The sequence below is a fragment of the Eleutherodactylus coqui genome, chromosome 2 (genome assembly GCF_035609145.1).
Source record: "Eleutherodactylus coqui strain aEleCoq1 chromosome 2, aEleCoq1.hap1, whole genome shotgun sequence".
NCBI classification, from domain to species: domain Eukaryota; kingdom Metazoa; phylum Chordata; class Amphibia; order Anura; family Eleutherodactylidae; genus Eleutherodactylus; species Eleutherodactylus coqui.
The window spans coordinates 341,580,374-341,605,787 of NC_089838.1; the positions used below are offsets into that span (position 1 = coordinate 341,580,374).

At 52.4% G+C, this 25,414-nt stretch overlaps 1 protein-coding gene across 1 annotated transcript; it reads left to right on the plus strand.

The window, feature by feature from the left end:
- Positions 1–6,242: 6,242 nt before the first annotated feature.
- RNF167 (ring finger protein 167) lies at positions 6,243–15,937 on the plus strand. Its single transcript, XM_066593898.1, has 10 exons — positions 6,243–6,327; positions 11,553–11,651; positions 11,774–11,860; positions 11,944–12,063; positions 12,541–12,628; positions 12,804–12,894; positions 12,961–13,066; positions 13,165–13,258; positions 15,309–15,389; positions 15,467–15,937. The coding sequence occupies exons 2-10, from the start codon at positions 11,562–11,564 to the stop codon at positions 15,733–15,735; spliced, it is 1,026 nt and encodes a 341-aa protein (XP_066449995.1). The 5' UTR covers positions 6,243–6,327; positions 11,553–11,561; the 3' UTR covers positions 15,736–15,937.
- The last annotated feature ends 9,477 nt before the right edge of the window (positions 15,938–25,414 follow it).

A 25,414-nucleotide genomic window follows, 5' to 3' on the forward strand; every position in this document is an offset into this window, starting at 1 on the left:
TGACCAGGTGATGTTTTTCCGTTGCTCAGTGATACAAGTTTTGCGCCCTTTTGTTTGCTGGAGTCCCGCCTTTCTGTTTCTTGCTGGTTGTCTGCTGTTATAGTCCATCGATGCTAAGGAATGGCAATAAGAGGGAGCAATTGTTCAGTGCCGACTAAAATGCAGCCACACAGCTCAAACCAAATTGGGGGAGGAGTGACTGCAGACAAAATAATCTGCAAATGTGAATTGATACCAAGGATGCCAGCCATAGATAAGTGTGCCACACCATACAGGATTACAACCCCTACTGGCAAAGCAGTGGCCTGCCCTGTATCACCACAGTGTGCCACACTGACTGGCACCCTGGGCTCGCTCAGCATCTATAGCTACCGCACACAAAAATTACTGATAAATGTGGGTCCTGCAGCGTCCCATAGGGAGACCCCGGACACCTGACATACGTGGGGAGCTGCGAGGGTTAAGTGATAGCTTGTCACAGCGGCACTTCCCAGAATCCTTTCCCAGAGGGATGACAGGTAGCCAAGGCCAGAGTATACCTGCAGGCCACCAAAGACCCCCCTAGGATAGGGAATGCCAATAAACAGGAGGATGGGGGGAGTAGTTGTCACGGGTGACGCCACCGTTCCTGCACACCGGTATGATACTCGGCAGAGAGTAATCACAGAGACAGTCTTGTAGTACCTTGGGTCCCCAGGAACGGTTAGGGCCCGGTATAAACTTTACTTGAATAAACTTGCAGAAACACAATTATCACAAGGCAAATTAGGTACAGTCCTTACAGTGCAGGCAAAGCAAGAGGTCAGAGGTCAGGGAGGATACACAGGATGACACGGGTCCTGCAGTCTACGCTATCTGCCAGGAACACCCCGAAGCAGGAAGAGGGTATGGGTCACTCCACAGACACTCTGACAGCAATTATTGACCTTCACCCAGCCGTGAAGACGCATGGGTGTAACAATGAAGGAGAGTACTTCTACACGGTGATCCTGGCTTTGGATGGCCGCGTAGGAAAAACCTGTAGAAGTATTCCGTACCTCTGCACTGGCCTTGTCAGGGAAAGTGAAGATTTACGATTGCTCTCTCTCTGATTTGGGACTCACATTTGGGATATCTCTCCTCCTCTTCCATCTTCAACACAAGGAAGCTGAAGGTGCTTCCATGTGGCTCTGTGTTAGCACTTTCTTAGATTGAAGACCAGATGAAACTCTTTTCCCGCTCTCAATCACTCCTATTTATACCCTCTCACATACCACATGACATGACAGACTGATACATTTACATGCAGACTATGATTTTATTAAAGTTAACCCTTCAAGCGCTGCAGTTGCGCAATGCACACACTGGAAATGACAGGACAGGCTTTGCACAGTGCATCCGCATAGGGCAAACATGTATGACATTTATGGAGGGGACCATGATGGTGTACTGAGCCATTACAGGAGTTGGTCTGCATTTTGGCCAAGACACATAAGCTGACGAGCCACGGCAAGGCCACCATGCCTCCGTCAGAACCTGCGCTATCTCACTATTAACTAGATTAAAATCACAGAGGTGAATCTTCAAATGAAAATCAACATCAATGGTCTGCGGCAGCTTTGTGGAGTTTTGACACAGATTTTCATGGGATGCAGATTTCACACGGTGTGAACGAAGGCTTGCTGGGCACGACTCAAGGATAGAGATGGGCATCAGCTGCAGTAGGCACAATACATGCTGGCTACAAACTTGTTAGTTACAGTTACCATTACAGGGCACTTAGCTTCATGGTTACAGTAATGGTAAGAGGCTCAGTGGTTGTAGTTTATTTAGGACAGCACTTAGCTTGACAGTTGTGCAGTGTCCCATAAGGAAACCCCGACACCTGACACAAGGGGGGGAGCCAGGAGGGTAGAGTGCTGACTCGTCACGGTGGCACTTACCATGCTTCTTCCCAGATGGACACACGCAGTCCAAGCCAGAGCAACACTGCAGCCTACTTCAGACACCCCCAGAATAGGGAATGCCCACCAAACTGGATAACCGGAGTTGTAGTGATGCCACCATTTCTGCATATGCCTGGACCACGGGTCTTTGAGAACGGTCAGAGCCCTGTATCAACTTTACTTGAATAATAATCATAAATAGAACAATATAAGGCAGGTCAATAAAAGACTTCACAGTGAGGGAGATAAACAGACTTCAGAGATTATTAACCTGCATTAATAAACACGCTATCATATCCCCGCTGCCAAAGAAACCGACTCTTGACTCGACCGATGCTGCCAACTATCGACCCATCTCAAACCTCGCCTTCAGCTCCAAACTACTAGAACGCCTGGTTTACTCCCGCCTTGTAAGCCACCTATCAGAAAACTCTCTTCTTGACCCTCTACAGTCTGGCTTCTGCCCCCAACACTCGACAGAAACCGCTCTGACTAAAGTGTCAAACGATCACCTGCTGATGGCCAAATCGAGGGGCAACTACTCCCTATTGAGTATCCTCAACCTCTCTGCAGCATTTGACATGGTCAACCACAAACTCCTCCGCAGTATTCTCCATTGGACTAAAGGACACTGCTCTCTCCTGGTTCTCCTCCTATCTACCCAACCGCTTCTTCAGTGTCTGCTTTGCTGGCTCTACCTCCCTTCCTCTTCCCCTTGCTGTTGGGGTCCCCCAGGGCTCGGTCCTCGGCCCCCTCCTCTTCTCCATCTACACAGCCCCCATTGGACAGACCATAAGGAGATTTGGTTCCCAGTACCATCTCTATGCTGACGACACCCAGCTATACACCTCCTCCCGTGACATCACAGCAGCATTCCTCTAGAACGCCACCGACTGTCTGTCTGCTGTCTCTAACACTCTAACACTGTCCTCTCTCTACCTAAAACTGAACCTCTCAAAAACAGACCTTCTCCTGTTTCCGCCCTCTACTAACCGCCCTCATCCTGACATCTCCATCTCAGTGTGTGGCACCATAACTCCAAGCACGCCCGCTGCCTTGGGGTCATATTCGACTCTGATCTATCATTTACCCCCTAGGTCCAATCTCTGGCCCGAAAATGTCAGCTGCACCTCAAGAACATGGCCAGAATACGCCCTTTTTTCACCGCTGAAACGCTAAAAACACTCACTGTCGCCCTCATCCACTCCCGGCTCTATTATTGCAACTCGTTGCTGATCGGTCTCCCCCGCACCAGACTCTACCCTCTCCAATCCATCCTGAATGCGGCAGACAGGCCCATCTTCCTGACCAGCCGCTACTCGGACGCCTCTGCCCTGTGCCAGTCACTGCACTGGCTGCCCGTCAAATACAGAATTCAGTTTAAACTTACTACCTTCATCCACAAAGCCCTCCACAGCGCCCCCCCCCTATATTGTATCCTTCATCTATAAAACCCTCCACAGCGCAGCGCCCCCCTACATTGTATCCCTCATCCACAGCGCAGCGCCCCCCTATATTGTATCCCTCATCCATAAAGCTCTCCACAGTGCAGCACCGCCCTACATTGCCCCTCTTATCTCAATCCACCACCCAGCCCGGTCTCTCCGCTCTGCTAACGAAATCAGACGAAGTGCCTCTCTAATTTGAACCTCTCATTCCCACCTCCAAGACTTCTCCAGAGCAGCACTAGTCCTCTGGAACGAGCTACCAAAAAATATCCGGGCAATCACTGAAAACAAGCTTCAGGCATGCTCTAAAAACGCACCTCTTCAGGGAGGCATACCATATCCCCTAAACCAAACCCCTCTGTACTCCGCCTGATAACATGCTCCCTGACCTACTGACTGCAACCCCTGCACTGTTAGCTGATCCTTAAATTCAAGCTAACCTAAAAATCGTTGTTCACTTTTATCAGAAGTTCTCCATGGGGAGTGCTGATAGCATTGTTTCCCCGTGGAGAAGCGCAGCTAAGAGCTAATAACTGCATTCAGGGAAGGCTTCATTTGCATACCTAATTGGTATCTAAGTAGCTGAGTAGCTACTTAATACTTTATACAAAATGATCGCTCAAAAGTCACTCCGCTGACTTCCAGGTAGTAAGGTAGAACCACTCGAATAATCGAGGACCACTTGCTGAAGAAGACTCTATAAACCATAGTACAAACATAGTGTACACTACAGGATGATCTGGGAGGCATGTTGTATATAGGTGTCTGTGTATACAGGCTGTATATATAGGGTGTATATATAGTGTACAGCGCTGTATACACTACAGGATAGGTGATGGTCTGGGAGGTATGTTGTATATAGGTGTCTGTGTATACAGGCTGTGTGTAGGGTGTATATATAGTGTACAGTGCTGTATACACTACAGGATGGGTGATGATCTTGGAGGTATGTTGTATATAGGTGTCTGTCTATACAGGCTGTATATATAGTGTACAGTGCTGTATACACTACAGGATAGGTGATGATCTGGGAGGTATGTTGTATATAGGTGTCTGTGTATACAGGCTGTATATATAGGGTGTATATATAGTGTACAGCGCTGTATACACTACAGGATAGGTGATGATCTGGGAGGTATGTTGTATATAGGTGTCTTTGTATACAGGCTGTATGTATGGGGTGTATATATAGTGTACAGTGCTGTATACACTACAGGATGGGTGATAATCTTGGAGGTATGTTGTATATAGGTGTCTGTCTATACAGGCTGTATATATAGGGTGTATATATAGTGTACAGTGCTGTATACACTGCAGGGTGGGTGATGATCTGGGAGGCATGTTGTATATAGGTGTCTGTCTATACAGGCTGTATGTATAGGGTGTATATATAGTGTACAGTGCTGTATACACTGCAGGGTGGGTGATGATCTGGGAGGTATGTTGTATATAGGTGTCTGTGTATACAGGCTATATGTATGGGGTGTATATATAGTGTACAGTGCTGTATACACTACAGGGTAGGTGATGGTCTGGGAGGCATGTATATAGGTGTCTGTGTATACAGGCTGTATGTATAGGGTGTATATATAGGGTACAGTGCTGTATACACTACAGGATGGGTGATGGTCTGGGAGGCATATTGTGTACAGGTGTCTGTGTATACAGGCTGTGTGTAGGGTGTATATATAGTGCACAGTGCTATATACACTGCAGGGTGGGTGATGATCTTGGAGGTATGTAGTATATAGGTGTCTGTGTATACAGGCTGTATGTATAGGGTGTATATATAGTGTACAGTGCTGTATACACTACAGGCTGTGTGTATAGTGTGACAGTGCTGTATACTCTATAGGATGGGTGATGATCTGTGTATACAGGCTGTGTGTATAGTGTGACAGTGCTGTATGTGTGGGGTGTGTATATATAGTGTACAGTGCTGTATACACTACAGGATGGGTGATGATCTGTGTATACAGGCTGTGTGTATAGTGTGACAGTGCTGTATGTGTGGGGTGTGTATATATAGTGTACAGTGCTGTATACACTACAGGATGGGTGATGATCTGTGTATACAGGCTGTGTGTATAGTGTGACAGTGCTGTATGTGTGGGGTGTGTATATATAGTGTACAGTGCTGTATACACTACAGGATGGGTGATGATCTGTGTATACAGGCTGTGTGTATAGTGTGACAGTGCTGTATGTGTGGGGTGTGTATATATAGTGTACAGTGCTGTATACACTACAGGATGGGTGATGGTCTGTGTATACAGGCTGTGTGTATAGTGTACAGTGCTGTATGTGTGGGGTGTGTATATATAGTGTACAGTGCTGTATACACTACAGGATGGGTGATGATCTGTGTATACAGGCTGTGTGTATAGTGTGACAGTGCTGTATGTGTGGGGTGTTTATTATATAGTGTACAGTGCTGTATACACTACAGGATGGGTGATGGTCTGTGTATACAGGCTGTGTGTATAGTGTACAGTGCTGTATACACTACAGGCTGTGTGTATAGTGTACAGTGCTGTATACACTACAGGATGGGTGATGGTCTGTGTATACAGGCTGTGTGTATAGTGTACAGTGCTGTATACACTACAGGCTGTGTGTATAGTGTACAGTGCTGTATACACTACAGGATGGGTGATGGTCTGTGTATACAGGCTGTGTGTATAGTGTACAGTGCTGTATACACTACAGGATGGGTGATGGTCTGTGTATACAGGCTGTGTGTATAGTGTACAGTGCTGTATACACTACAGGCTGTGTGTATAGTGTACAGTGCTGTATACACTACAGGATGGGTGATGGTCTGTAAGGGGGAGGGGTTGGGGTTGTTGCCGGAAGTGAGGCCCTGGGGGGCGGAGTCTCAGCCGCTGCCCCGGATGTGGCACTTTGTACTCCTGGAGACGAGGATGTAAGCGGAGCGGCTGCGGCTCACGACGGTGAGGCACGGGGTATCTAAATGTATCCAACCCCGCAGCCGGTCACGTGGGGTGTGAGGATACAAACTACACAGCTGGTGTATCGGCTGCAGCCTGTATATACACCCTGTGTATTATACCTCGCCCTCACCTGTGTATACCCCCCCCCCAGTGTATTATACCCCCCCGTGTATTATACCCTGCCCTCACCTGTGTATACCCCCCCGTGTATTATACCCTGCCCTCACCTGTGTATACCCCCCCCCGTGTATTATACCCTGCCCTCACCTGTGTATACCCCCCCGTGTATTATACCCCCCCGTGTATTATACCCCCCCGTGTATTATACCCTGCCCTCACCTGTGTATACCCCCCCGTGTATTATACCCCCCCGTGTATTATACCCTGCCCTCACCTGTGTATACTCCCCGTGTATTATACCCTGCCCTCACCTGTGTATACTCCCCGTGTATTATACCCTGCCCTCACCTGTATATGCCCCCCGTGTATTATACCCTATCCTCACCTGTGTATACTCCCCTGTGTATTATACCCCCCGTGTATTATACCCTGCCCTCACCTGTGTATACTCCCCGTGTATTATACCCTGCCCTCACCTGTGTATACTCCCCGTGTATTATATCCTGCCCTCACCTGTGTATACTCCCCGTGTATTATACCCTGCCCTCACCTGTGTATACCCCCCGTGTATTATACCCTGCCCTCACCTGTGTATACCCCCCGTGTATTATACCCTGCCCTCACCTGTGTATACCCCCCTGTGTATTATACCCTGCCCTCACCTGTGTATACCCCCCCCCCGTGTATTATACCCTGCCCTCACCTGTGTATACCCCCCCGTGTATTATACCCTGCCCTCACCTGTGTATACCCTCCCATGTATTATACCCTGCCCTCACCTGTGTATACCCCCCCGCCGTGTATTATACCCTGCCCTCACCTGTGTATACTCCCTGTGTATTATACCCTGCCCTCACCTGTGTATACCCCCCCCCGTGTATTATACCCTGCCCTCACCTGTGTATACCCTCCCGTGTATTATACCCTATCCTCACCTGTATATACCCTCCCGTGTATTATAGCCTGTCCTCACCTGTGTATACCCCCGTGTATTATACCCTGCCCTCACCTGTGTATACTCCCCGTGTATTATACCCTGCCCTCACCCGTGTATACTCCCCGTGTATTATACCCTGCCCTCACCCGTGTATACCCCCCGTGTATTATACCCTGCCCTCACCCGTGTATACCCCCCGTGCATTATACCCGGCCCTCTCCTGTGTATACCCCCCGTGTATTATATCCTGCCCTCACCTGTGTATGCTCCCCTGTGTATTATATCCTGCCCTCACCTGTGTATGCTCCCCGTGTATTATACCCTGCCCTCACCCGTGTATACCCCCCGTGCATTATACCCTGCCCTCACCCGTGTATACCCCCCGTGTATTATACCCTGCCCTCACCCGTGTATACCCCCCGTGCATTATACCCGGCCCTCACCTGTGTATACCCCCCGTGCATTATACCCGGCCCTCACCTGTGTATACCCCCCGTGTATTATATCCTGCCCTCACCTGTGTATACCCCCCGTGTATTATATCCTGCCCTCACCTGTGTATACCCCCCGTGTATTATACCCTGCCCTCACCTGTGTATACTCCCCGTGTATTATACCCTGTCCTCACCTGTGTATACCCCCCGTGTATTATACCCTGCCCTCACCTGTGTATACTCCCCGTGTATTATACCCTGTCCTCACCTGTGTATACCCCCCGTGTATTATACCCTGCCCTCACCCGTGTATACCCCCCCGTGTATTATACCCTGCCCTCACCCGTGTATACCCCCCGTGCATTATACCCGGCCCTCACCCGTGTATACCCCCTGTGTATTATACCCTGTCCTCACCTGTGTATACCCCCCGTGTATTTTAATAATAATAATAATAATAATCTTTATTTGTATAGCACCAACATATTCCGCAGCGCTTACATAGACAGGGGGGATACAGAAAGACAAAATACAAACATTACAGAACCACGGATACATAGTAATCAGCTGATGGAGACAATAGGGGTGCGGGTCCTGCTCCAACGAGCTTACATACTGCAAGTAATGGGGTGATACAGAAGGTAAAGGGCTGGAGATGTGCACGGTATGGCGGGGTGGAGATGTGCACGGTATGGTGGGGTGGAGATGTGCACGGTATGGCGGGGTGGAGATGTGCACGGTATGGCGGGGTGGAGATGTGCACGGTATGGCGGGGTGGAGATGTGCACGGTATGGCGGGGTGGAGAGTGAGGGGTGATATACACATAGACAATGGTCAGACATTTGGCCATGTGACGGCAGGATAGGTATGACTGCAGGGGCAGTTGATGGCTAGCAGGGGTTGCAGTCAGTAGGTCAGGGAGCATGTTATCAGGCGGAGTACAGAGGGGTTTGTTTAGGGAATGCGATATGCCTCCCTGAAGAGGTGCGTTTTTAGAGCACGCCTGAAGTTCTGCGAGTCCTGGATTGCTCGGGTAGCCTTTGGTAGTGCGTTCCAGAGGACCGGTGCTGCTCTGGAGAAGTCTTGGAGGCGGGAATGAGAAGTTTGAATTAGAGGGGAGCTCAGTCTGGTTTCATTAGCAGAGCGGAGAGACCGGGCTGGGTGGTGGATTGAGATGAGGGAGGCGATATAGGGGGGCGCTGCGCTGTGGATGAGGGATACAATATAGGGGGGCGCTGCGCTGTGGATGAGGGATACAATATAGGGGGGCGCTGCGCTGTGGATGAGGGATACAATATAGGGGGGCGCTGCACTGTGGATGAGGGATACAATGTAGGGGGGCGCTGTGCTGTGGATGAGGGAGGCAATATAGGGGGGCGCTGCACTGTGGATGAGGGATACAATGTAGGGGGGCGCTGTGCTGTGGATGAGGGAGGCAATATAGGGGGGCGCTGCACTGTGGATGAGGGATACAATGTAGGGGGGCGCTGCGCTGTGGATGAGGGAGGCAATATAGGGGTGCTGCACTGTGGAGGGCTTTGTGGATGAAGGTAGCGAGTTTGAATTGAATTCTGTATTTAACGGGCAGCCAGTGCAGTGACTGGCACAGGGCAGAGGCGTCCGAGTAGCGGCTGGGCAGGAAGATGGGCCTGTCTGCCGCATTCAGGATGGACTGGAGGGGGTAGAGTCTGGTGCGGGGGAGGCCGATCAGCAGGGAGTTGTAATAATCGAGGCGGGAGTGGATGAGGGCGACCCTGCCCTTACCTGTATATACCCTCCCGTGTATTATACCCTGCCCTCACCTGTATATACCCCTCCCGTGTATTATATCCTGCCCTCACCTGTATATACCCCTCCCGTGTATTATACCCTGCCCTCACCTGTATATACCCTCCCGTGTATTATATCCTGCCCTCACCTGTGTATACCCCCCATGTATTATATCCTGCCCTCACCTGTATATGCCCCCGTGTATTGTACCCTGCCCTCACCTGTGTATACCCCCCCCCCCCGTGTATTATACCCTGCCCTCACCTGTGTATACCCCCCCCGTGTATTATACCCTGCCCTCACCTGTGTATACCCCTCCCGTGTATTATACCCTGCCCTCACCTGTATATACCCCTCCCGTGTATTATACCCTGCCCTTACCTGTATATACCCTCCCGTGTATTATACCCTGCCCTTACCTGTATATACCCTCCCGTGTATTATAGCCTGTCCTCACCTGTATATACCCTACCGTGTATTATAGCCTGTCCTCACCTGTGTATACCCTACCGTGTATTATACCCTGCCCTCACCTGTGTATACCCTACCGTGTATTATACCCTGCCCTCACCTGTGTATACCCTACCGTGTATTATACCCTGCCCTCACCTGTGTATACCCCCCCTGTATTATACCCTGTCCTCACCTGTGTATACCCTCCCGTGTATTATACTCTGTCTTCACCTGTGTATAGCCCCTGTTTATAATACCCTGTCCTCACCTGTGTTTACCCCCGTGTATTATACCTGCCCTATCCTCACTTGTATATACCCCGTGTATGATACCCTGCCCTATCCTCACTTGTATATACCCCGTGTATGATACCCTGCCCTATCCTCACTTGTATATACCCCGTGTATTATACCCTGCCCTATCCTCACTTGTATATACCCCGTGTATTATACCCTGCCCTATCTTCACTTGTATATACCCCGTGTATTATACCCTGCCCTATCCTCACTTGTATATACCCCGTGTATTATACCCTGCCCTATCCTCACTTGTATATACCCCCGTGTATGATACCCTGCCCTATCCTCACTTGTATATACCCCGTGTATGATACCCTGCCCTATCCTCACTTGTATATACCCCGTGTATGATACCCTGCCCTATCCTCACTTGTATATACCCCGTGTATTATACCCTGCCCTATCCTCACTTGTATATACCCCTCCCGTGCCTTTGATCCTCCACCCCCTGCTTGTAGGTATTTGGTGCGGAATCTGGAGGCTTGTTCAGGATTCCGCAATGCAAATCTCCCCGTGCGTGAGGCCTTAGTCAGACCTCATCGGGAATACTGGGTCCAGTGCTGGGATGTATTAAGAGAAGCATAGAGTCTAGATCACGTGAGGTCATTATCCCCTCTACTCTTCCTTAGTCAGACCTCATCTGGAATACTGTGTTCAGTTCTGGGCACCCCACTTTATACAAGACATAGACAAACTGGAGCAAGTTCAGAGAAGTGTTACCAGGATGGTCAGCGGTCTGCAAATCATGTCCTATGAGGAATGGTTAAAGGATCTGGGAATGTTTAGCAGAAGAGAAGGCTGAGAAGAGACTTAATAGCTGTCTACAAATATCTGAAGGGCTGTCACAGTGCAGAGGGATCAGCCCTATTCTCATCTGCACAAAGAAAGACTAGAAGCAATGGGATGAAACTGAAAGGGAGGAGACACAGATTAGATATTAGACAGTGAGGGGGATCAATGAGTGGAACATGTTGTCACGGGAGGTGGGGAGTTCTCCTTCAATGGAAGTGTTCAAACAAAGGCTGGGCAGACATCTGTCTGGGATGATTTAGTGATCCTGCACTGAGCAGGGGGTTGGACCCGATGACCCCGGAGGACCCGATGACTTTGGAGACCCTTCCACCTCTACCATTCTATGAAATATTACATAGCGCATATAACTTGTGTGAACGAGCCCTTATACTTTATAATGCTCTTTCTCTCTATTGCAGGGATACAAGATGGCGCTGTGGCTGCAGCGGCGTCACCTCCTGGGGTCCTTGCTGTTAGTTCTCTGCTGGGGAACGCTCTCGGAGTCCACCATTTATGCGGTAATATGGCTTAGCCTTTCACACCAGGCTGCACTGGTACATTGTACCAAACTCTCAGCCCAGGCGCTATGGCTGGTGTACTGTTCAGTTATTGCATTATTACGGCTCTTGTCTTCTTGCAGTACTCCAGTAAGAACAGGACTGAGCTGGAGGAGTTTGCGGATCTTCCTGCCCAGTTTGGTTCTCCGCTGCCCCTGGATGGACTACGGGTACGTGTGGCGCTGAAGGGCGGGTGTATTGGAAGTCGCCTCACTGCTCCACCGAGTGAGACCAATGTCTTTCTCTCTATTAGGGTTATATCATCCACGCGGACCCGCACAACGCCTGCACCCCCATTAAACCGCCACCGGCGAAGAACAACACAATTTTCATCGCCCTGATACGCAGATATGACTGCAATTTTGATATTAAGGTAATGCACAAAGAAAGGAGCTATGAGCAAGCGTCGCCCCCTGCTGGATGGTGCAAGAAGGAGCTACGCCCTGCCCCCTGCAGGGTGGTACACGAAGGATCTACGCCCCACCCCCTCCAGGATGGTACACGAAGGATCTATGCCCCACCCCCTCCAGGATGGTACACGAAGGATCTACACCCCGCCCCCTGCAGGATGGTACAGGAAGGGCTACGCTCCTCCCCCTGCAGGGTGGTACACGAAGGATCTACGCCCCACCCCCTCCAGGATGGTACACGAAGGATCTACACCCCGCCCCCTGCAGGATGGTACAGGAAGGGCTACGCTCCTCCCCCTGCAGGGTGGTACACGAATGATCTACGCCCCGCCCCCTGCAGGGTGGTACAGGAAGGGCTATGCCCCGCCCCCTGCAGGGTGGTACAGGAAGGGCTATGCCCCGCCCCCTGCAGGGTGATTACCTTGTGTTCTCTCCCCCAGGTCCTGCACGCTCAGCAGTCGGGTTACGATGTCGCTGTGGTGTACAATGTTGAATCAGATGCGTTGTTAAGCATGGCGTGGAATGACGGTAAGCAAAGAAGCTCCTGTTCTTCCACGAGCCCCACACCTCTTCCTCAGTCTCGCCTGCCTGTTCTCTCTCACCCTCCACTCTTCTGTTTCCCTGTTCTGCTCTCCTCCGGGTTCTGTCCCCCCCCCCCCCCCCCCCCCCCAGCTCCTCACTCTCTCCTGTCTCCTCCCCCCAGAGCACATCCGCGATGAGATCTCCATTCCCGCTGTCTTTACGGGAGCGAGCTCGGGGCAGAACCTGTCGGAGAAGTTCACCTATTACAACAAGTAAGTATCCGGGGGGGGGGGGGGGGCTGCAGCGTCCTCCCCGCTCTGACGCTCCTCTCTCTGCAGCGCTCACGTCCTCCTGCTCCCCGATTACCCCTTCAATCTGGGTTATTACTTCATCCCCTTCATCATCGTTGTGGTGATTATCATCATCGTCATGTGCACCGTCATGGTGAGTCTGCTTGGGAGATTGCTGGGACTAGTAGTTCTTTTGCAGGTCCCTGTGAGATGCCTTCATTGTGTACCTTTGCTCCGCCTCTTTGCCTGCAGATCCTGCGTTGCGTGCAGCACAGGAAGAAGCTGCGCAAGAACCGACTGACTAGAGACCAGCTGAAGAAGATTCCCGTCCACAAGTTCAAGAAGGGTGAGATTGTCGGGCGGGGGCTTCACTGAGCGAGGTCACCTTAAATTTAATGTGGGGGGGGGGGTTACTGAGCGAGGTCACCTTAAATTTAATGTGGGGGGGTTACTGAGCGAGGTCACCTTAAATTTAATGTGGGGGGGTTACTGAGCGAGGTCACCTTAAATTTAATGTGGGGGGGGTTACTGAGCGAGGTCACCTTAAATTTAATGTGGGGGGGGGGGTTACTGAGCGAGGTCACCTTAAATTTAATGTGGGGGGGTTACTGAGCGAGGTCACCTTAAATTTAATGTGGGGGGGGTTACTGAGCGAGGTCACCTTAAACATAATAATGGAGGGGGTGGTTGTTACTGAGCGAGGTCTACCTAAATATAACAATGGGGGGGCGTGTTAGTGAGCGAGGTCTCCTTAAATTTAATGTGGGGGGGGGTGTTACTGAGCGAGGTCTACCTAAATATAACAATGGAGGGGGTGGTTGTTACTGAGCGAGGTCTACCTAAATATAATAATGGGGGGGTGTGTTAGTGAGCGAGGTCTCCTTAAACATAATAATGGGGGGGCATGTTACTGAGCGAGGTCTACCTAAATATAATAATGGGGGGGGCGTGTTAGTGAGCGAGGTCACCTTAAATATAACAATGGGGGGGGCGTGTTACTGAGCGAGGTCACCTTAAACATAATAATGGGGGGGCATGTTACTGAGCGAGGTCTCCTTAAATATAACAATGGAGGGGGTGGTTGTTACTGAGCGAGGTCTACCTAAATATAATAATGGGGGGGCGTGTTACTGAGTGAGGTCACCTTAAATATAATAATGGGGGGGCGTGTTAGTGAGCGAGGTCACCTTCAATATAATAATGGGGGGGCGTGTTACTGAGTGAGGTCACCTTAAATATAATGTGGGGGGGGGGCGTGTTACTGAGCGAGGTCACCTTCAATATGATGGGGGGGGGGGCGTGTTACTGAGCGAGGTCACCTTCAATATGATGGGGGGGGGGGCGTGTTACTGAGCGAGGTCACCTTCAATATGATGGGGGGGGGCGTGTTACTGAGCGAGGTCACCTTCAATATGATGGGGGGGGGGGGCGTGTTACTGAGCGAGGTCACCTTCAATATGATGGGGGGGGCGCGCGCGTCACTGAGCGAGGTCACCTGACATAATGGAGAGGGCATTACCGATGTCACCTGAGATGTACTGGGGGGAGGGGGCATTACTGAGCGAGGTCACCTGGGATATTTATTTACACACACACACACAACTAATTCTCTAACTTGCCGGTGTCTCACAAACGTGAAATTTGGCAGGAGCATTCTTTAGGTCCTAAATAGGAAAAGTAAAGAGGTCACAACTTGATTATTCAATGCTAATTGCAAAAGTATTGGCACCCCTATGTAATAGGACTTACCAGTGTTGAACATGTGTGAAATTTGGCAGGAGCATTGTTCAGGTCCTAAATGAGGAGAGTGGGGGGAGGGGTTGCACATTCTGCAGAGGGACATCAGTACATGCAGCCTGAGGAGAATCGGACGCTCCTCTGTGTATTTTATTGCTCAGTTACTCTAAAGTAACTGTGACTTCAAAAAAATTTTCCGTGCAAACAACACCTAAACACCTGTGTCAGATTAACTCGAGTGAGGCCGGGTATATCAGCTAGTGTGTGTGTATATGTATGTATATATGTGTATAGTGTGTGTGTGTGTGTATATAATGTGTGTGTATGTGTATATATATATATATATATATATATATATATATCATACACACACACACACACACACACACACTATACACATATATACATACATATACACACACACACACTATACACATATATATATACACACACACACACACACTCTACTTATCTGTGGTATATACGGCTGTGACCTTTTTGTTTGCTCTAAGCTTCCTGCGCAGTTACTGCCACTGTCCAGCAGATGGCGCTCGCAGCACATCCTGGCATAGTATAATCAGGTGGTCATGTAACGCCATTATAATGGACGGACGTTCTACAGTGGTTATTTGGCTCTTAACATTTGAACCTGTCGGCAGGTGACGAGTACGACGTGTGCGCCATTTGTCTGGAGGACTACGAGGAGGGCGACAAGCTGCGTGTTCTTCCCTGCTCTCACGGTGAGTGTTACGCCGCGCTGAATTGTGGGAGATGTTGGGTTTCCAGCAGCCGTGACTTTGTCGCGCTCTCGTTGCAGCCTATCACTGCGGCTGTATTGACCCCTGGCTGACTAAGACCAAGCGGAACTGTCCGATCTGTAAGTACCGCGTCCTCCGCTCAGAAGACGATTCCGACTCCGATGATGGAGGACCGGAGGTGGCTGACGGTGAGCGCGGCACTGAGGACAGCGACAACGAGCGGACGCCTCTTCTGAGACCTTCTCCGACTTTTGGAAGCATGGATGAATCCCCTCCCCCGATGACGCAAGAGAGGGACCTGGGAACGACAACGGCGGTTGTAGTGTGAGCCGCGGTCAGCTGACCACATGTACCCATAATTCACTGCTGTGACTGACACTGCCCCTCCCCCATGGTGATGATGATGATGGTTGTCTCCCTTGTTCTGTGATTGTGGCGGCGCTCCCCTCCCCCACTCTGTACATTACCTCTGTAATTAATCTTTATCTAATTCCCTGTACAGGTTTTATATAAATGACGTTTCCTAACGAGCCTCGTCTGCTGCCTGTCTGTGCCGCCGCCGTGACCGCGTACAAGATGGCCGCCCTCGCAGATGCTCACACTACTGCCTTGTCACACCGTAAAAACTAGGGCAGAGTCAGGACTGAGTCACCAGCATAACGAGCGGCTCCGCCCGGAGTAACGCTAATTACTGGAGGCTGTGATCACTGTAATTAACCTGCACTGACCTCGACTAGTCACTGCAAGGGCGACGGCGGGCGCAGGGGTGCTCCGTCCGCCATCAGGGCGCGGGGGGTCCTCGGTCCGCCGCCAGGGCGCGGGGGGTGCGGGGGGTGCTCGGTCCACCGCCAGGGCGACGGCGGGCGCGGGGGGTGCTCGGTCCGCCGCCAGGGCGCGGGGGGTGCTCGGTCCGCCGCCAGGGCGACGGCGGGCGCGGGGGGGGTGCTCCGTCCGCCGCCAGGGCGACGGCGGGGGCGCTCGGTCCGCCGCCAGGGCGACGGCGGGGGCGCTCCGGCCGGAGCGGTTCATGGTATGCGGCTGCAGCAGATGGTGCCAACCAATCCTGTAGTGACGCTAATAATGTCCCCGTGTAAAGCATGAAGCTTCACCGCCCCGAAGAGACGACGTTCCTGCCCCTCCCCCGCTCCTGGAACCACAGCCCCGAGCCCGAGAAGTGTTCCCAGCGCCGCGCCCGGCTGCACCCTGCGCAAGCTAAACCGCCCCGAAGGTAAACACCGCTGCTAACCGCACAATACAAAGCAGCTGAAGGCTGCACTATCCACCAGACTCCAGCAGGGGGCGACACTCTGATTGGAGTGATCACATTAACATAACGTATAGCAGCTCATCCTGAATTTCTTAAAGGAGCGGTACAGAATTAGAGAGAGTGCGCCCCCTCTGGCTGTATTACAGCTCAGTATCAGTCATGCTAATAATTCACAGCCGCAATACCGCACACAAACCACACACAGGGGTAGCGCTGTTCCTGGACAACCCCTACAGCTCCGCCCCTCTAATAATACATGCTAACAGCTGATTGGTCTACACGTGGCATTAAATGTGGTTGGTCAGACCCCACACTGAACATGCCTACAATACACCTGTATAATCCCAGGACCCGCCCCTCATGGCTTGGCTCCACCCTCTATATCTATACAGAATTATACCCCGCTCCACCAACTGTTCTATATACACTACATGCACCGTGTCTCACCTGCAGCAGCCCCTCCCCCGGTGTTCTATATACACTACATGCACCGTGTCTCACCTGCAGCAGCCCCTCCCCCGTGTTCTATATACACTACATGCACCGTGTCTCACCTGCAGCAGCCCCTCCCCCGTGTTCTATATACACTACATGCACCATGTCTCACCTGCAGCCCCTCCCCCGTGTTCTATATACACTACATGCACCGTGTCTCACCTGCAGCAGCCCCTCCCCCGTGTTCTATATACACTACATGCACCGTGTCTCACCTGCAGCAGCCCCTCCCCCGTGTTCTATATACACTACATGCACCATGTCTCACCTGCAGCAGCCCCTCCCCGTGTTCTATATACACTACATGCACCGTGTCTCACCTGCAGCAGCCCCTCCCCCGGTGTTCTATATACACTACATGCACCGTGTCTCACCTGCAGCAGCCCCTCCCCCGGTGTTCTATATACACTACATGCACCGTGTCTCACCTGCAGCAGCCCCTCCCCCGGTGTTCTATATACACTACATGCACCGTGTCTCACCTGCAGCAGCCCCTCCCCCGTGTTCTATATACACTACATGCACCGTGTCTCACCTGCAGCAGCCCTTCCCCCGTGTTCTATATACACTACATGCACCGTGTCTCACCTGCAGCCCCTCCCCGTTCTATATACACTACATGCACCGTGTCTCACCTGCAGCAGCCCCTCCCCCGTGTTCTATATACACTACATGCACCGTGTCTCACCTGCAGCCCCTCCCCCGTGTTCTATATACACTACATGCACCATGTCTCACCTGCAGCAGCCCCTCCCCCGGTGTTCTATATACACTACATGCACCGTGTCTCACCTGCAGCAGCCCCTCCCCGTGTTCTATATACACTACATGCACCGTGTCTCACCTGCAGCAGCCCCTCCCCCGGTGTTCTATATACACTACATGCTCCGTGTCTCACCTGCAGCAGCCCCTCCCCCGGTGTTCTATATACACTACATGCACCGTGTCTCACCTGCAGCAGCCCCTCCCCCGTGTTCTATATACACTACATGCACCGTGTCTCACCTGCAGCCCCTCCCCCGTGTTCTATATACACTACATGCACCATGTCTCACCTGCAGCAGCCCCTCCCCCGTGTTCTATATACACTACATGCACCATGTCTCACCTGCAGCAGCCCCTCCCCCGGTGTTCTATATACACTACATGCACCATGTCTCACCTGCAGCAGCCCCTCCCCCGGTGTTCTATATACACTACATGCACCATGTCTCACCTGCAGCCCCTCCCCCGTGTTCTATATACACTACATGCACCATGTCTCACCTGCAGCCCCTCCCCCCGTGTTCTATATACACTACATGCACCATGTCTCACCTGCAGCAGCCCCTCCCCCGTGTTCTATATACACTACATGCACCGTGTCTCACCTGCAGCAGCCCCTCCCCCGTGTTCTATATACACTACATGCACCGTGTCTCACCTGCAGCAGCCCCTCCCCCGTGTTCTATATACACTACATGCACCGTGTCTCACCTGCAGCAGCCCCTCCCCGGTGTTCTATATACACTACATGCACCGTGTCTCACCTGCAGCAGCCCCTCCCCCGTGTTCTATATACACTACATGCACCGTGTCTCACCTGCAGCAGCCCCTCCCCCGTGTTCTATATACACTACATGCACCGTGTCTCACCTGCAGCCCCTCCGCCGGTGTTCTATATACACTACATGCACTGTGTCTCACCTGCAGCCCCTCCCCCGTGTTCTATATACACTACATGCACCATGTCTCACCTGCAGCAGCCCCTCCCCCCGTGTTCTATATACACTACATGCACCGTGTCTCACCTGCAGCCCCTCCCCCGTGTTCTATATAATAAACTCAATAATCTTTATTTGTATAGCACCAACATATTCCGCAGCGCTTACATAGACAGGGGGGATACAGAAAGACAGAAGTACAAACATTACAGAACCACGGTTACATAGTAATCAGCTGATGGAAACAATAGGGGTGCGGGTCCTGCTCCAACGAGCTTACATACTACAAGTAATGGGGGGATACAGAAGGTAAAGGGGCTGGAGATGTGCCCGGTATGGTGGGGTGGAGATGTGCACGGTATGGTGGGGTGGAGATGTGCACGGTATGGGGGGGTGGAGATGTGCACGGTATGGCGGGGTGGAGATGTGCACGGTATGGCGGGGTAGAGATGTGCACAGTATGGGGAGGTGGAGATGGGCACGGTATGGCGGGGTGGAGAGTGAGGGATGTTATACACATAGACAATGGTCAGACATTTAGCCGTGTGACGGCAGAAACAGTATGACTGCAGGAGCGGTTTATGGTGGCTAGCAGGGATTGCAGTCAGTAGGTCAGGGAGCATGTTATCAGGCGGAGTACAGAGGGGTTTGTTCAGGGAATTCGGGATGCCTCCCTGAAGAGGTGCGTTTTTAGAGCACGCCTGAAGTTCTGCGAGTCCTGGATTGCCCGGGTAGCCTTTGGTAGTGCGTTCCAGAGGACCGGTGCTGCTCTGGAGAAGTCTTGGAGGCGGGAATGAGAAGTTCGAATTAAAGGGGCGCTCAGTCTCCTTTCGTTAGCAGAGCGGAGAGCCTGGGCTGGTTGATGGATCCTGCGCTGTGGAGGGCTTTGTGGATGAGGGATACAATGTAGGGGGGTGCTGCACTGTGGATGAGGGAGGCGATATAGGGTGGCGCTGTGCTGTGGATGAGGGATACAATATAGGGGGCGCTGCGCTGTGGATGAGGGATACAATATAGGGGGCGCTGCGCTGTGGATGAGGGATACAATATAGGGGGCGCTGCACTGTGGATGAGGGATACAATATAGGGGGCGCTGCACTGTGGAGGGCTTTGTGGATGAAGGTGGCGAGTTTGAACTGAATTCTGTATTTAACGGGCAGCCAGTGCAGTGACTGGCACAGGGCAGAGGCGTCCGAGGAGCGGCTGGACAGGAAGATGAGCCTGGCTGCCGCATTTAGGATGGATTGGAGAGGGTAGAGTCTGGTGCGGGGGAGGCCAATCAGCAGCGAGTTGTAATAATCGAGCCGGGAGTGGATGAGGGCAACAGTGAGCGTTTATAGTGCGTCCACGGTGAGAAAAGAGCGGATTCTTGCGATGTTCTTGAGGTGCAGCTGACATGTTCGGGCCAGAGATTGGATGTAGAGGGTGAAGGAGAGATCGGAGTCGGATATGACCCCAAGGCAGCGGGCATGCTGGGAGTTATGGTGCCACACACGGAGATGGAGATGTCAGGAGGAGGGCGGTTAGTGGAGGGCGGAAATACCAGCAGGTCAGTTTTAGAGAGGTTTAGTTTTAGGTAGAGAGAGGACATGGTGTTAGAGACAGCGGACAGACGGTCGGTGATGTTTTGGAGGAAAGGTGCAGAGATGTCACGGGAAGAGGTGTATAACTGGGTGTCATCAGCATACAGGTGGTATTGGAGGCCAAATCTCCTGATGGTTTGTCCAATAGGGGCTGTGTAGATAGAGAAGGGGGCCGAGGACCGAGCCCTGGGGAACCCCAACAGCAAGGGGAAGAGGAGGGGGCCGAGGACCGAGCCCTGGGGGACCCCAACAACAAGGGGAAGAGGAGGGGAGGGGGCCGAGGACCGAGCCCTGGGGGACCCCAACAGCAAGGGGAAGAGGAGGGGGCCGAGGACCGAGCCCTGGGGGACCCCAACAACAAGGGGAAGAGGAGGGGGCCGAGGACCGAGCCCTGGGGGACCCCAACAACAAGGGGAAGAGGAGGGGTGGTAGAGCCAGCAAAGGAGACACTGAAAGAGCGGTCAGATAGGTAGGAGGAGAACCAGGAGAGGGCAGTGTCCTTTAGGCCGATGGAGCGAAGCATACTGAGGAGGAGTTTGTGGTTAACAGTGTCAAACGCTGCAGAAAGGTCGAGGAGGATCAGTAGGGAGTAATCGCCCCTCGATTTGGCTGGCAGTAGGTCATTGGATACCCTTGTAAGGGCAGTTTCTGTCGAGTGTTGAGGTCGAAGCCAGACTGTAGGGGGTCTAGGAGAGAGTGCTCTGATAAATAGCTTACAAGGCGGGAGTAAACCAGCCGTTCTAGTAGTTTGGAGATGAAGGGGAGGTTTGAGATGGGTCGGTAGTTGGCAGCATCGGTCGCGTCCAGAGTCGGCTTCTTAGCAGTGGGGATATGATGGCGTGTTTGAAAGAAGAGGGAAAGATGCCAGAGGTCAGAGATAGGGTGAATATAGTGGTGAGATGGGAGATGACCACTGGGGAGAAGGAACAGAGGAGGTGGGAGGGGAGGGGGTCGCTAGCGCAGGTGGTGGGGCAAGCAGAGAAGAGCAATTTGGAGACTTCTTCCTCTGTCGCTGGTCTGAGTACAGACAGTGAGCAGGAGCTAGATGCAGTGCTAACAGGACTAGGGTCAGGGCTAGTCTGGGATTGGGAGGTTATTTCCTGATGGATGACGTCTATTTCCTTTTTGAAGTAGGCAGCCAGCTCTTCAGCACTGAGATCCGTCACCGGGGGCTGCGGTTTTGGGCTGAGAAGGGAGTGAAAAGTATCAAAGAGCCGCTTAGGGTTGTGCGATAATGAGGAGACTAGAGAGGTGAAGTAGACTTGTTTGGCGCAGTGGAGGGCGAGGTTGTAGGTTCTGAGCATGAATTTGTAGTGGAGGAAGTCTGGTGCCGTTTGCGATTTCCCCCACAGCCGTTCAGCACTTCTAGAGCACCGCCGGATGAAGCGCGTTTGAGGTGTGAGCCAGGGTTGCCGCGTTCTACATCGAATGGCTCGGGTTCTGGGGGGCGCCGCTTCATCCAGGGCATGTTTGAGAGCGGTGTTGTAGTGAGCAGCAGCCAGGTTGGGGCAGGAGAGGAGAGAGATGGGGGACAGAGAGGACTGTAGGGATTCAGCAAAGTTCTGGGTGTGAATGGCCTTAAGGTTCCTGTAGGTACGGTAGGTAGGTGGGTCTGGAGAGATGTTAGGGAGCGTGACAGAGAAAGAGAGGAGGTTATGATCCGAGAGCGGGAGAGGGGGGTGAGTGAAGTTGGAAGCAGAGCAGAGCCAGAGGAAGACCAGATCCAGAGTATTGCCATCCCTGTGAGTGGGAGAGGCTGTGAGTTGTGAGACCAAGGGAGGAGGTGAGCGAAAGAAGCTTAGAGGCAGATGGGGAGTTGGGGTCATTAGTGGGGATGTTAAAGTCACCCAAGATGAGGGTTGGGATTTCGCAGGATAGGAAGTGGGGGAGCCAGGCGGCAAAGTGGTCCAAAAACAGGCGAGCAGCATCTGGGGGGTGGTAGATAACTGCTACTCGCATAGACAGCGGGCGGAAAAGCCGTAGCATATGTACCTCAAATGATGGAAAAGTGAGTGAGGGTACAGGGGGGATTACCTGGAAGGTACACTTCGGGGAGAGAAGAGCACCTACTCCTCCGCCACGCCTGTCATCTGGTCTCAGGGTAGGGGACAACTGCAGGCCATTGTAGGACAGTGCAGCAGGGGAGGCCGTGTCAGACTGCTGGATCCACGTTTCTGTGAGGGCGAGCAGACTTAAAGATTTAGCAGTAAAAAAGTCGTGGATGGTGGGGAGTTTATTACATGCTGACTGGCAGGGGAGGGTATGCATGGGCTAGCAGTTGGGCTTGGGGATTTTATTAGTGAGTCAGGTAAGGGGTGATAGCTGGGAGCAGTGGAGGGTGGGCCAGGATTGGGAGAGATATCCCCAGCAGCTAGTAGCAGCAGAATAGAGAGGGTGAGCAGATGGCTAGGAGATTTATGAGGGCGACTGTTATTTTTGTTAGTGGCATTAGGGGGTTTGAGGCTAAGCAAGAAGGTAAAGAGTGCATGCGAGCTGTGCATAGGCGAGGACAGGAGAGAGGGGCTGATGTGTATAGAGTGCATGCGAGCTGTGCATAGGTGAGGACAGGTGAGAGGGGCTGATGTGAATAGGGTACCCCAGAGGTTGCCACTTGAAAGAAGTTCTGAAACTGAGAGCAAGGATGAGAACAGAGGTGACAGCATTAGTGATAGCTTTGAAGTGTAAACTATTTAGGCAGAGTTTGTGGCCTACCTGTCTCCACCGTGTTCTATATACACTACATGCACCATGTCTCACCTGCAGCAGCCCCTCCCCCGCTGTTCTATATACACTACATGCACCGTGTCTTACCTGCAGCCCCTCCCCCATGTTCTATATACACTACATGCACCATGTCTCACCTGCAGCAGCCCCTCCTCCCCCGTGTTCTATATACACTACATGCACCATGTCTCACCTGCAGCAGCCCCTCCTCCCCCGTGTTCTATATACACTACATGCACCGTGTCTCACCTGCAGCAGCCCCTCCCCGTTCTATATACACTACATGCACCATGTCTCACCTGCAGCCCCTCCCCCCGTGTTCTATATACACTGCATGCACCTTGTCGCACCTTGTTTCAGCCCCTCCCCTGTGTTCTATATACACTACATGCACCATGTCTCACCTGCAGCAGCCCCTCCCCCGGTGTTCTATATACACTACATGCACCATGTCTCACCTGCAGCAGCCCCTCCCCCGGTGTTCTATATACACTACATGCACCGTGTCTCACCTGCAGCAGCCCCTCCCGTGTTCTATATACACTACATGCACCGTGTCTCACCTGCAGCAGCCCCTCCCCCGGTGTTCTATATACACTACATGCACCGTGTCTCACCTGCAGCAGCCCCTCCCCCGTGTTCTATATACACTACATGCACCGTGTCTCACCTGCAGCAGCCCTTCCCCCGTGTTCTATATACACTACATGCACCGTGTCTCACCTGCAGCAGCCCTTCCCCCGTGTTCTATATACACTACATGCACCATGTCTCACCTGCAGCCCCTCCCCCCGTGTTCTATATACACTGCATGCACCTTGTCTCACCTTGTTTCAGCCCCTCCCCTGTGTTCTATATACACTACATGCACCATGTCTCACCTGCAGCAGCCCCTCCCGTGTTCTATATACACTACATGCACCATGTCTCACCTGCAGCAGCCCCTCCCCCGGTGTTCTATATACACTACATGCACCGTGTCTCACCTGCAGCAGCCCCTCCCGTGTTCTATATACACTACATGCACCGTGTCTCACCTGCAGCAGCCCCTCCCGTGTTCTATATACACTACATGCACCATGTCTCACCTGCAGCAGCCCCTCCCCCGGTGTTCTATATACACTACATGCACCGTGTCTCACCTGCAGCAGCCCCTCCCGTGTTCTATATACACTACATGCACCATGTCTCACCTGCAGCAGCCCCTCCCCCGTGTTCTATATACACTACATGCACCATGTCTCACCTGCAGCAGCCCCTCCCCCGTGTTCTATATACACTACATGCACCGTGTCTCACCTGCAGCAGCCCCTCCCGTGTTCTATATACACTACATGCACCATGTCTCACCTGCAGCAGCCCCTCCCCCGGTGTTCTATATACACTACATGCACCGTGTCTCACCTGCAGCAGCCCCTCCCCCGTGTTCTATATACACTACATGCACCATGTCTCACCTGCAGCAGCCCCTCCCCCGTGTTCTATATACACTACATGCACCGTGTCTCACCTGCAGCAGCCCCTCCCCCCGTGTTCTATACACACTACATGCACCGTGTCTCACCTGCAGCAGCCCCTCCCCCCCCCCCATGTTCTATACACACTACATGCACCGTGTCTCACCTGCAGCAGCCCCTCCCCCCCCCCCCCGTGTTCTATACACACTACATGCACCATGTCTCACCTGCAGCCCCTCCCCCATGTTCTATATACACTACATGCACCGTGTCTCGCCTGCAGCAGCCCCTCCCCCATGTTCTATATACACTACATGCACCGTGTCTCACCTGCAGCAGCCCCTTCCCCGTGTTCTATATACACTACATGCACCGTGTCTCACCTGCAGCAGCCCCTCCCCCGTGTTCTATATACACTACATGCACCGTGTCTCACCTGCAGCAGCCCCTCTCCCGTGTTCTATATACACTACATGCACCGTGTCTCACCTGCAGCAGCCCCTCCCCCGTGTTCTATATACACTACATGCACCGTGTCTCACCTGCAGCAGCCCCTCCCCCGTGTTCTATATACACTACATGCACCATGTCTCACCTGCAGCCCCTCCCCCGTGTTCTATACACACTACATGCAGTGTCTTACCTGCAGCCCCTCCCCCTGTTCCATATACACTACAGGCCCCCATGAGTGTAAGGCTACAGTGGCGTTGGTAGCAGGCGACCCTCCCGACCCCCCCACCCCCCCCCGACCCCCCCAGTCATGACCACTGGCACCATA

Excerpts from the sequence above, each read along its gene's own strand:
- RNF167 (XM_066593898.1), top strand. The coding sequence starts at position 11,562 with ATGGCGCTGTGGCTGCAGCGGCGTCACCTCCTGGGGTCCTTGCTGTTA. Across the intron at positions 11,861-11,943 it reads TGCCCCTGGATGGACTACGG|GGTTATATCATCCACGCGGA; the intron begins GTACGTGTGGCG and ends TCTCTCTATTAG. Across the intron at positions 12,064-12,540 it reads ACTGCAATTTTGATATTAAG|GTCCTGCACGCTCAGCAGTC; the intron begins GTAATGCACAAA and ends TCTCTCCCCCAG.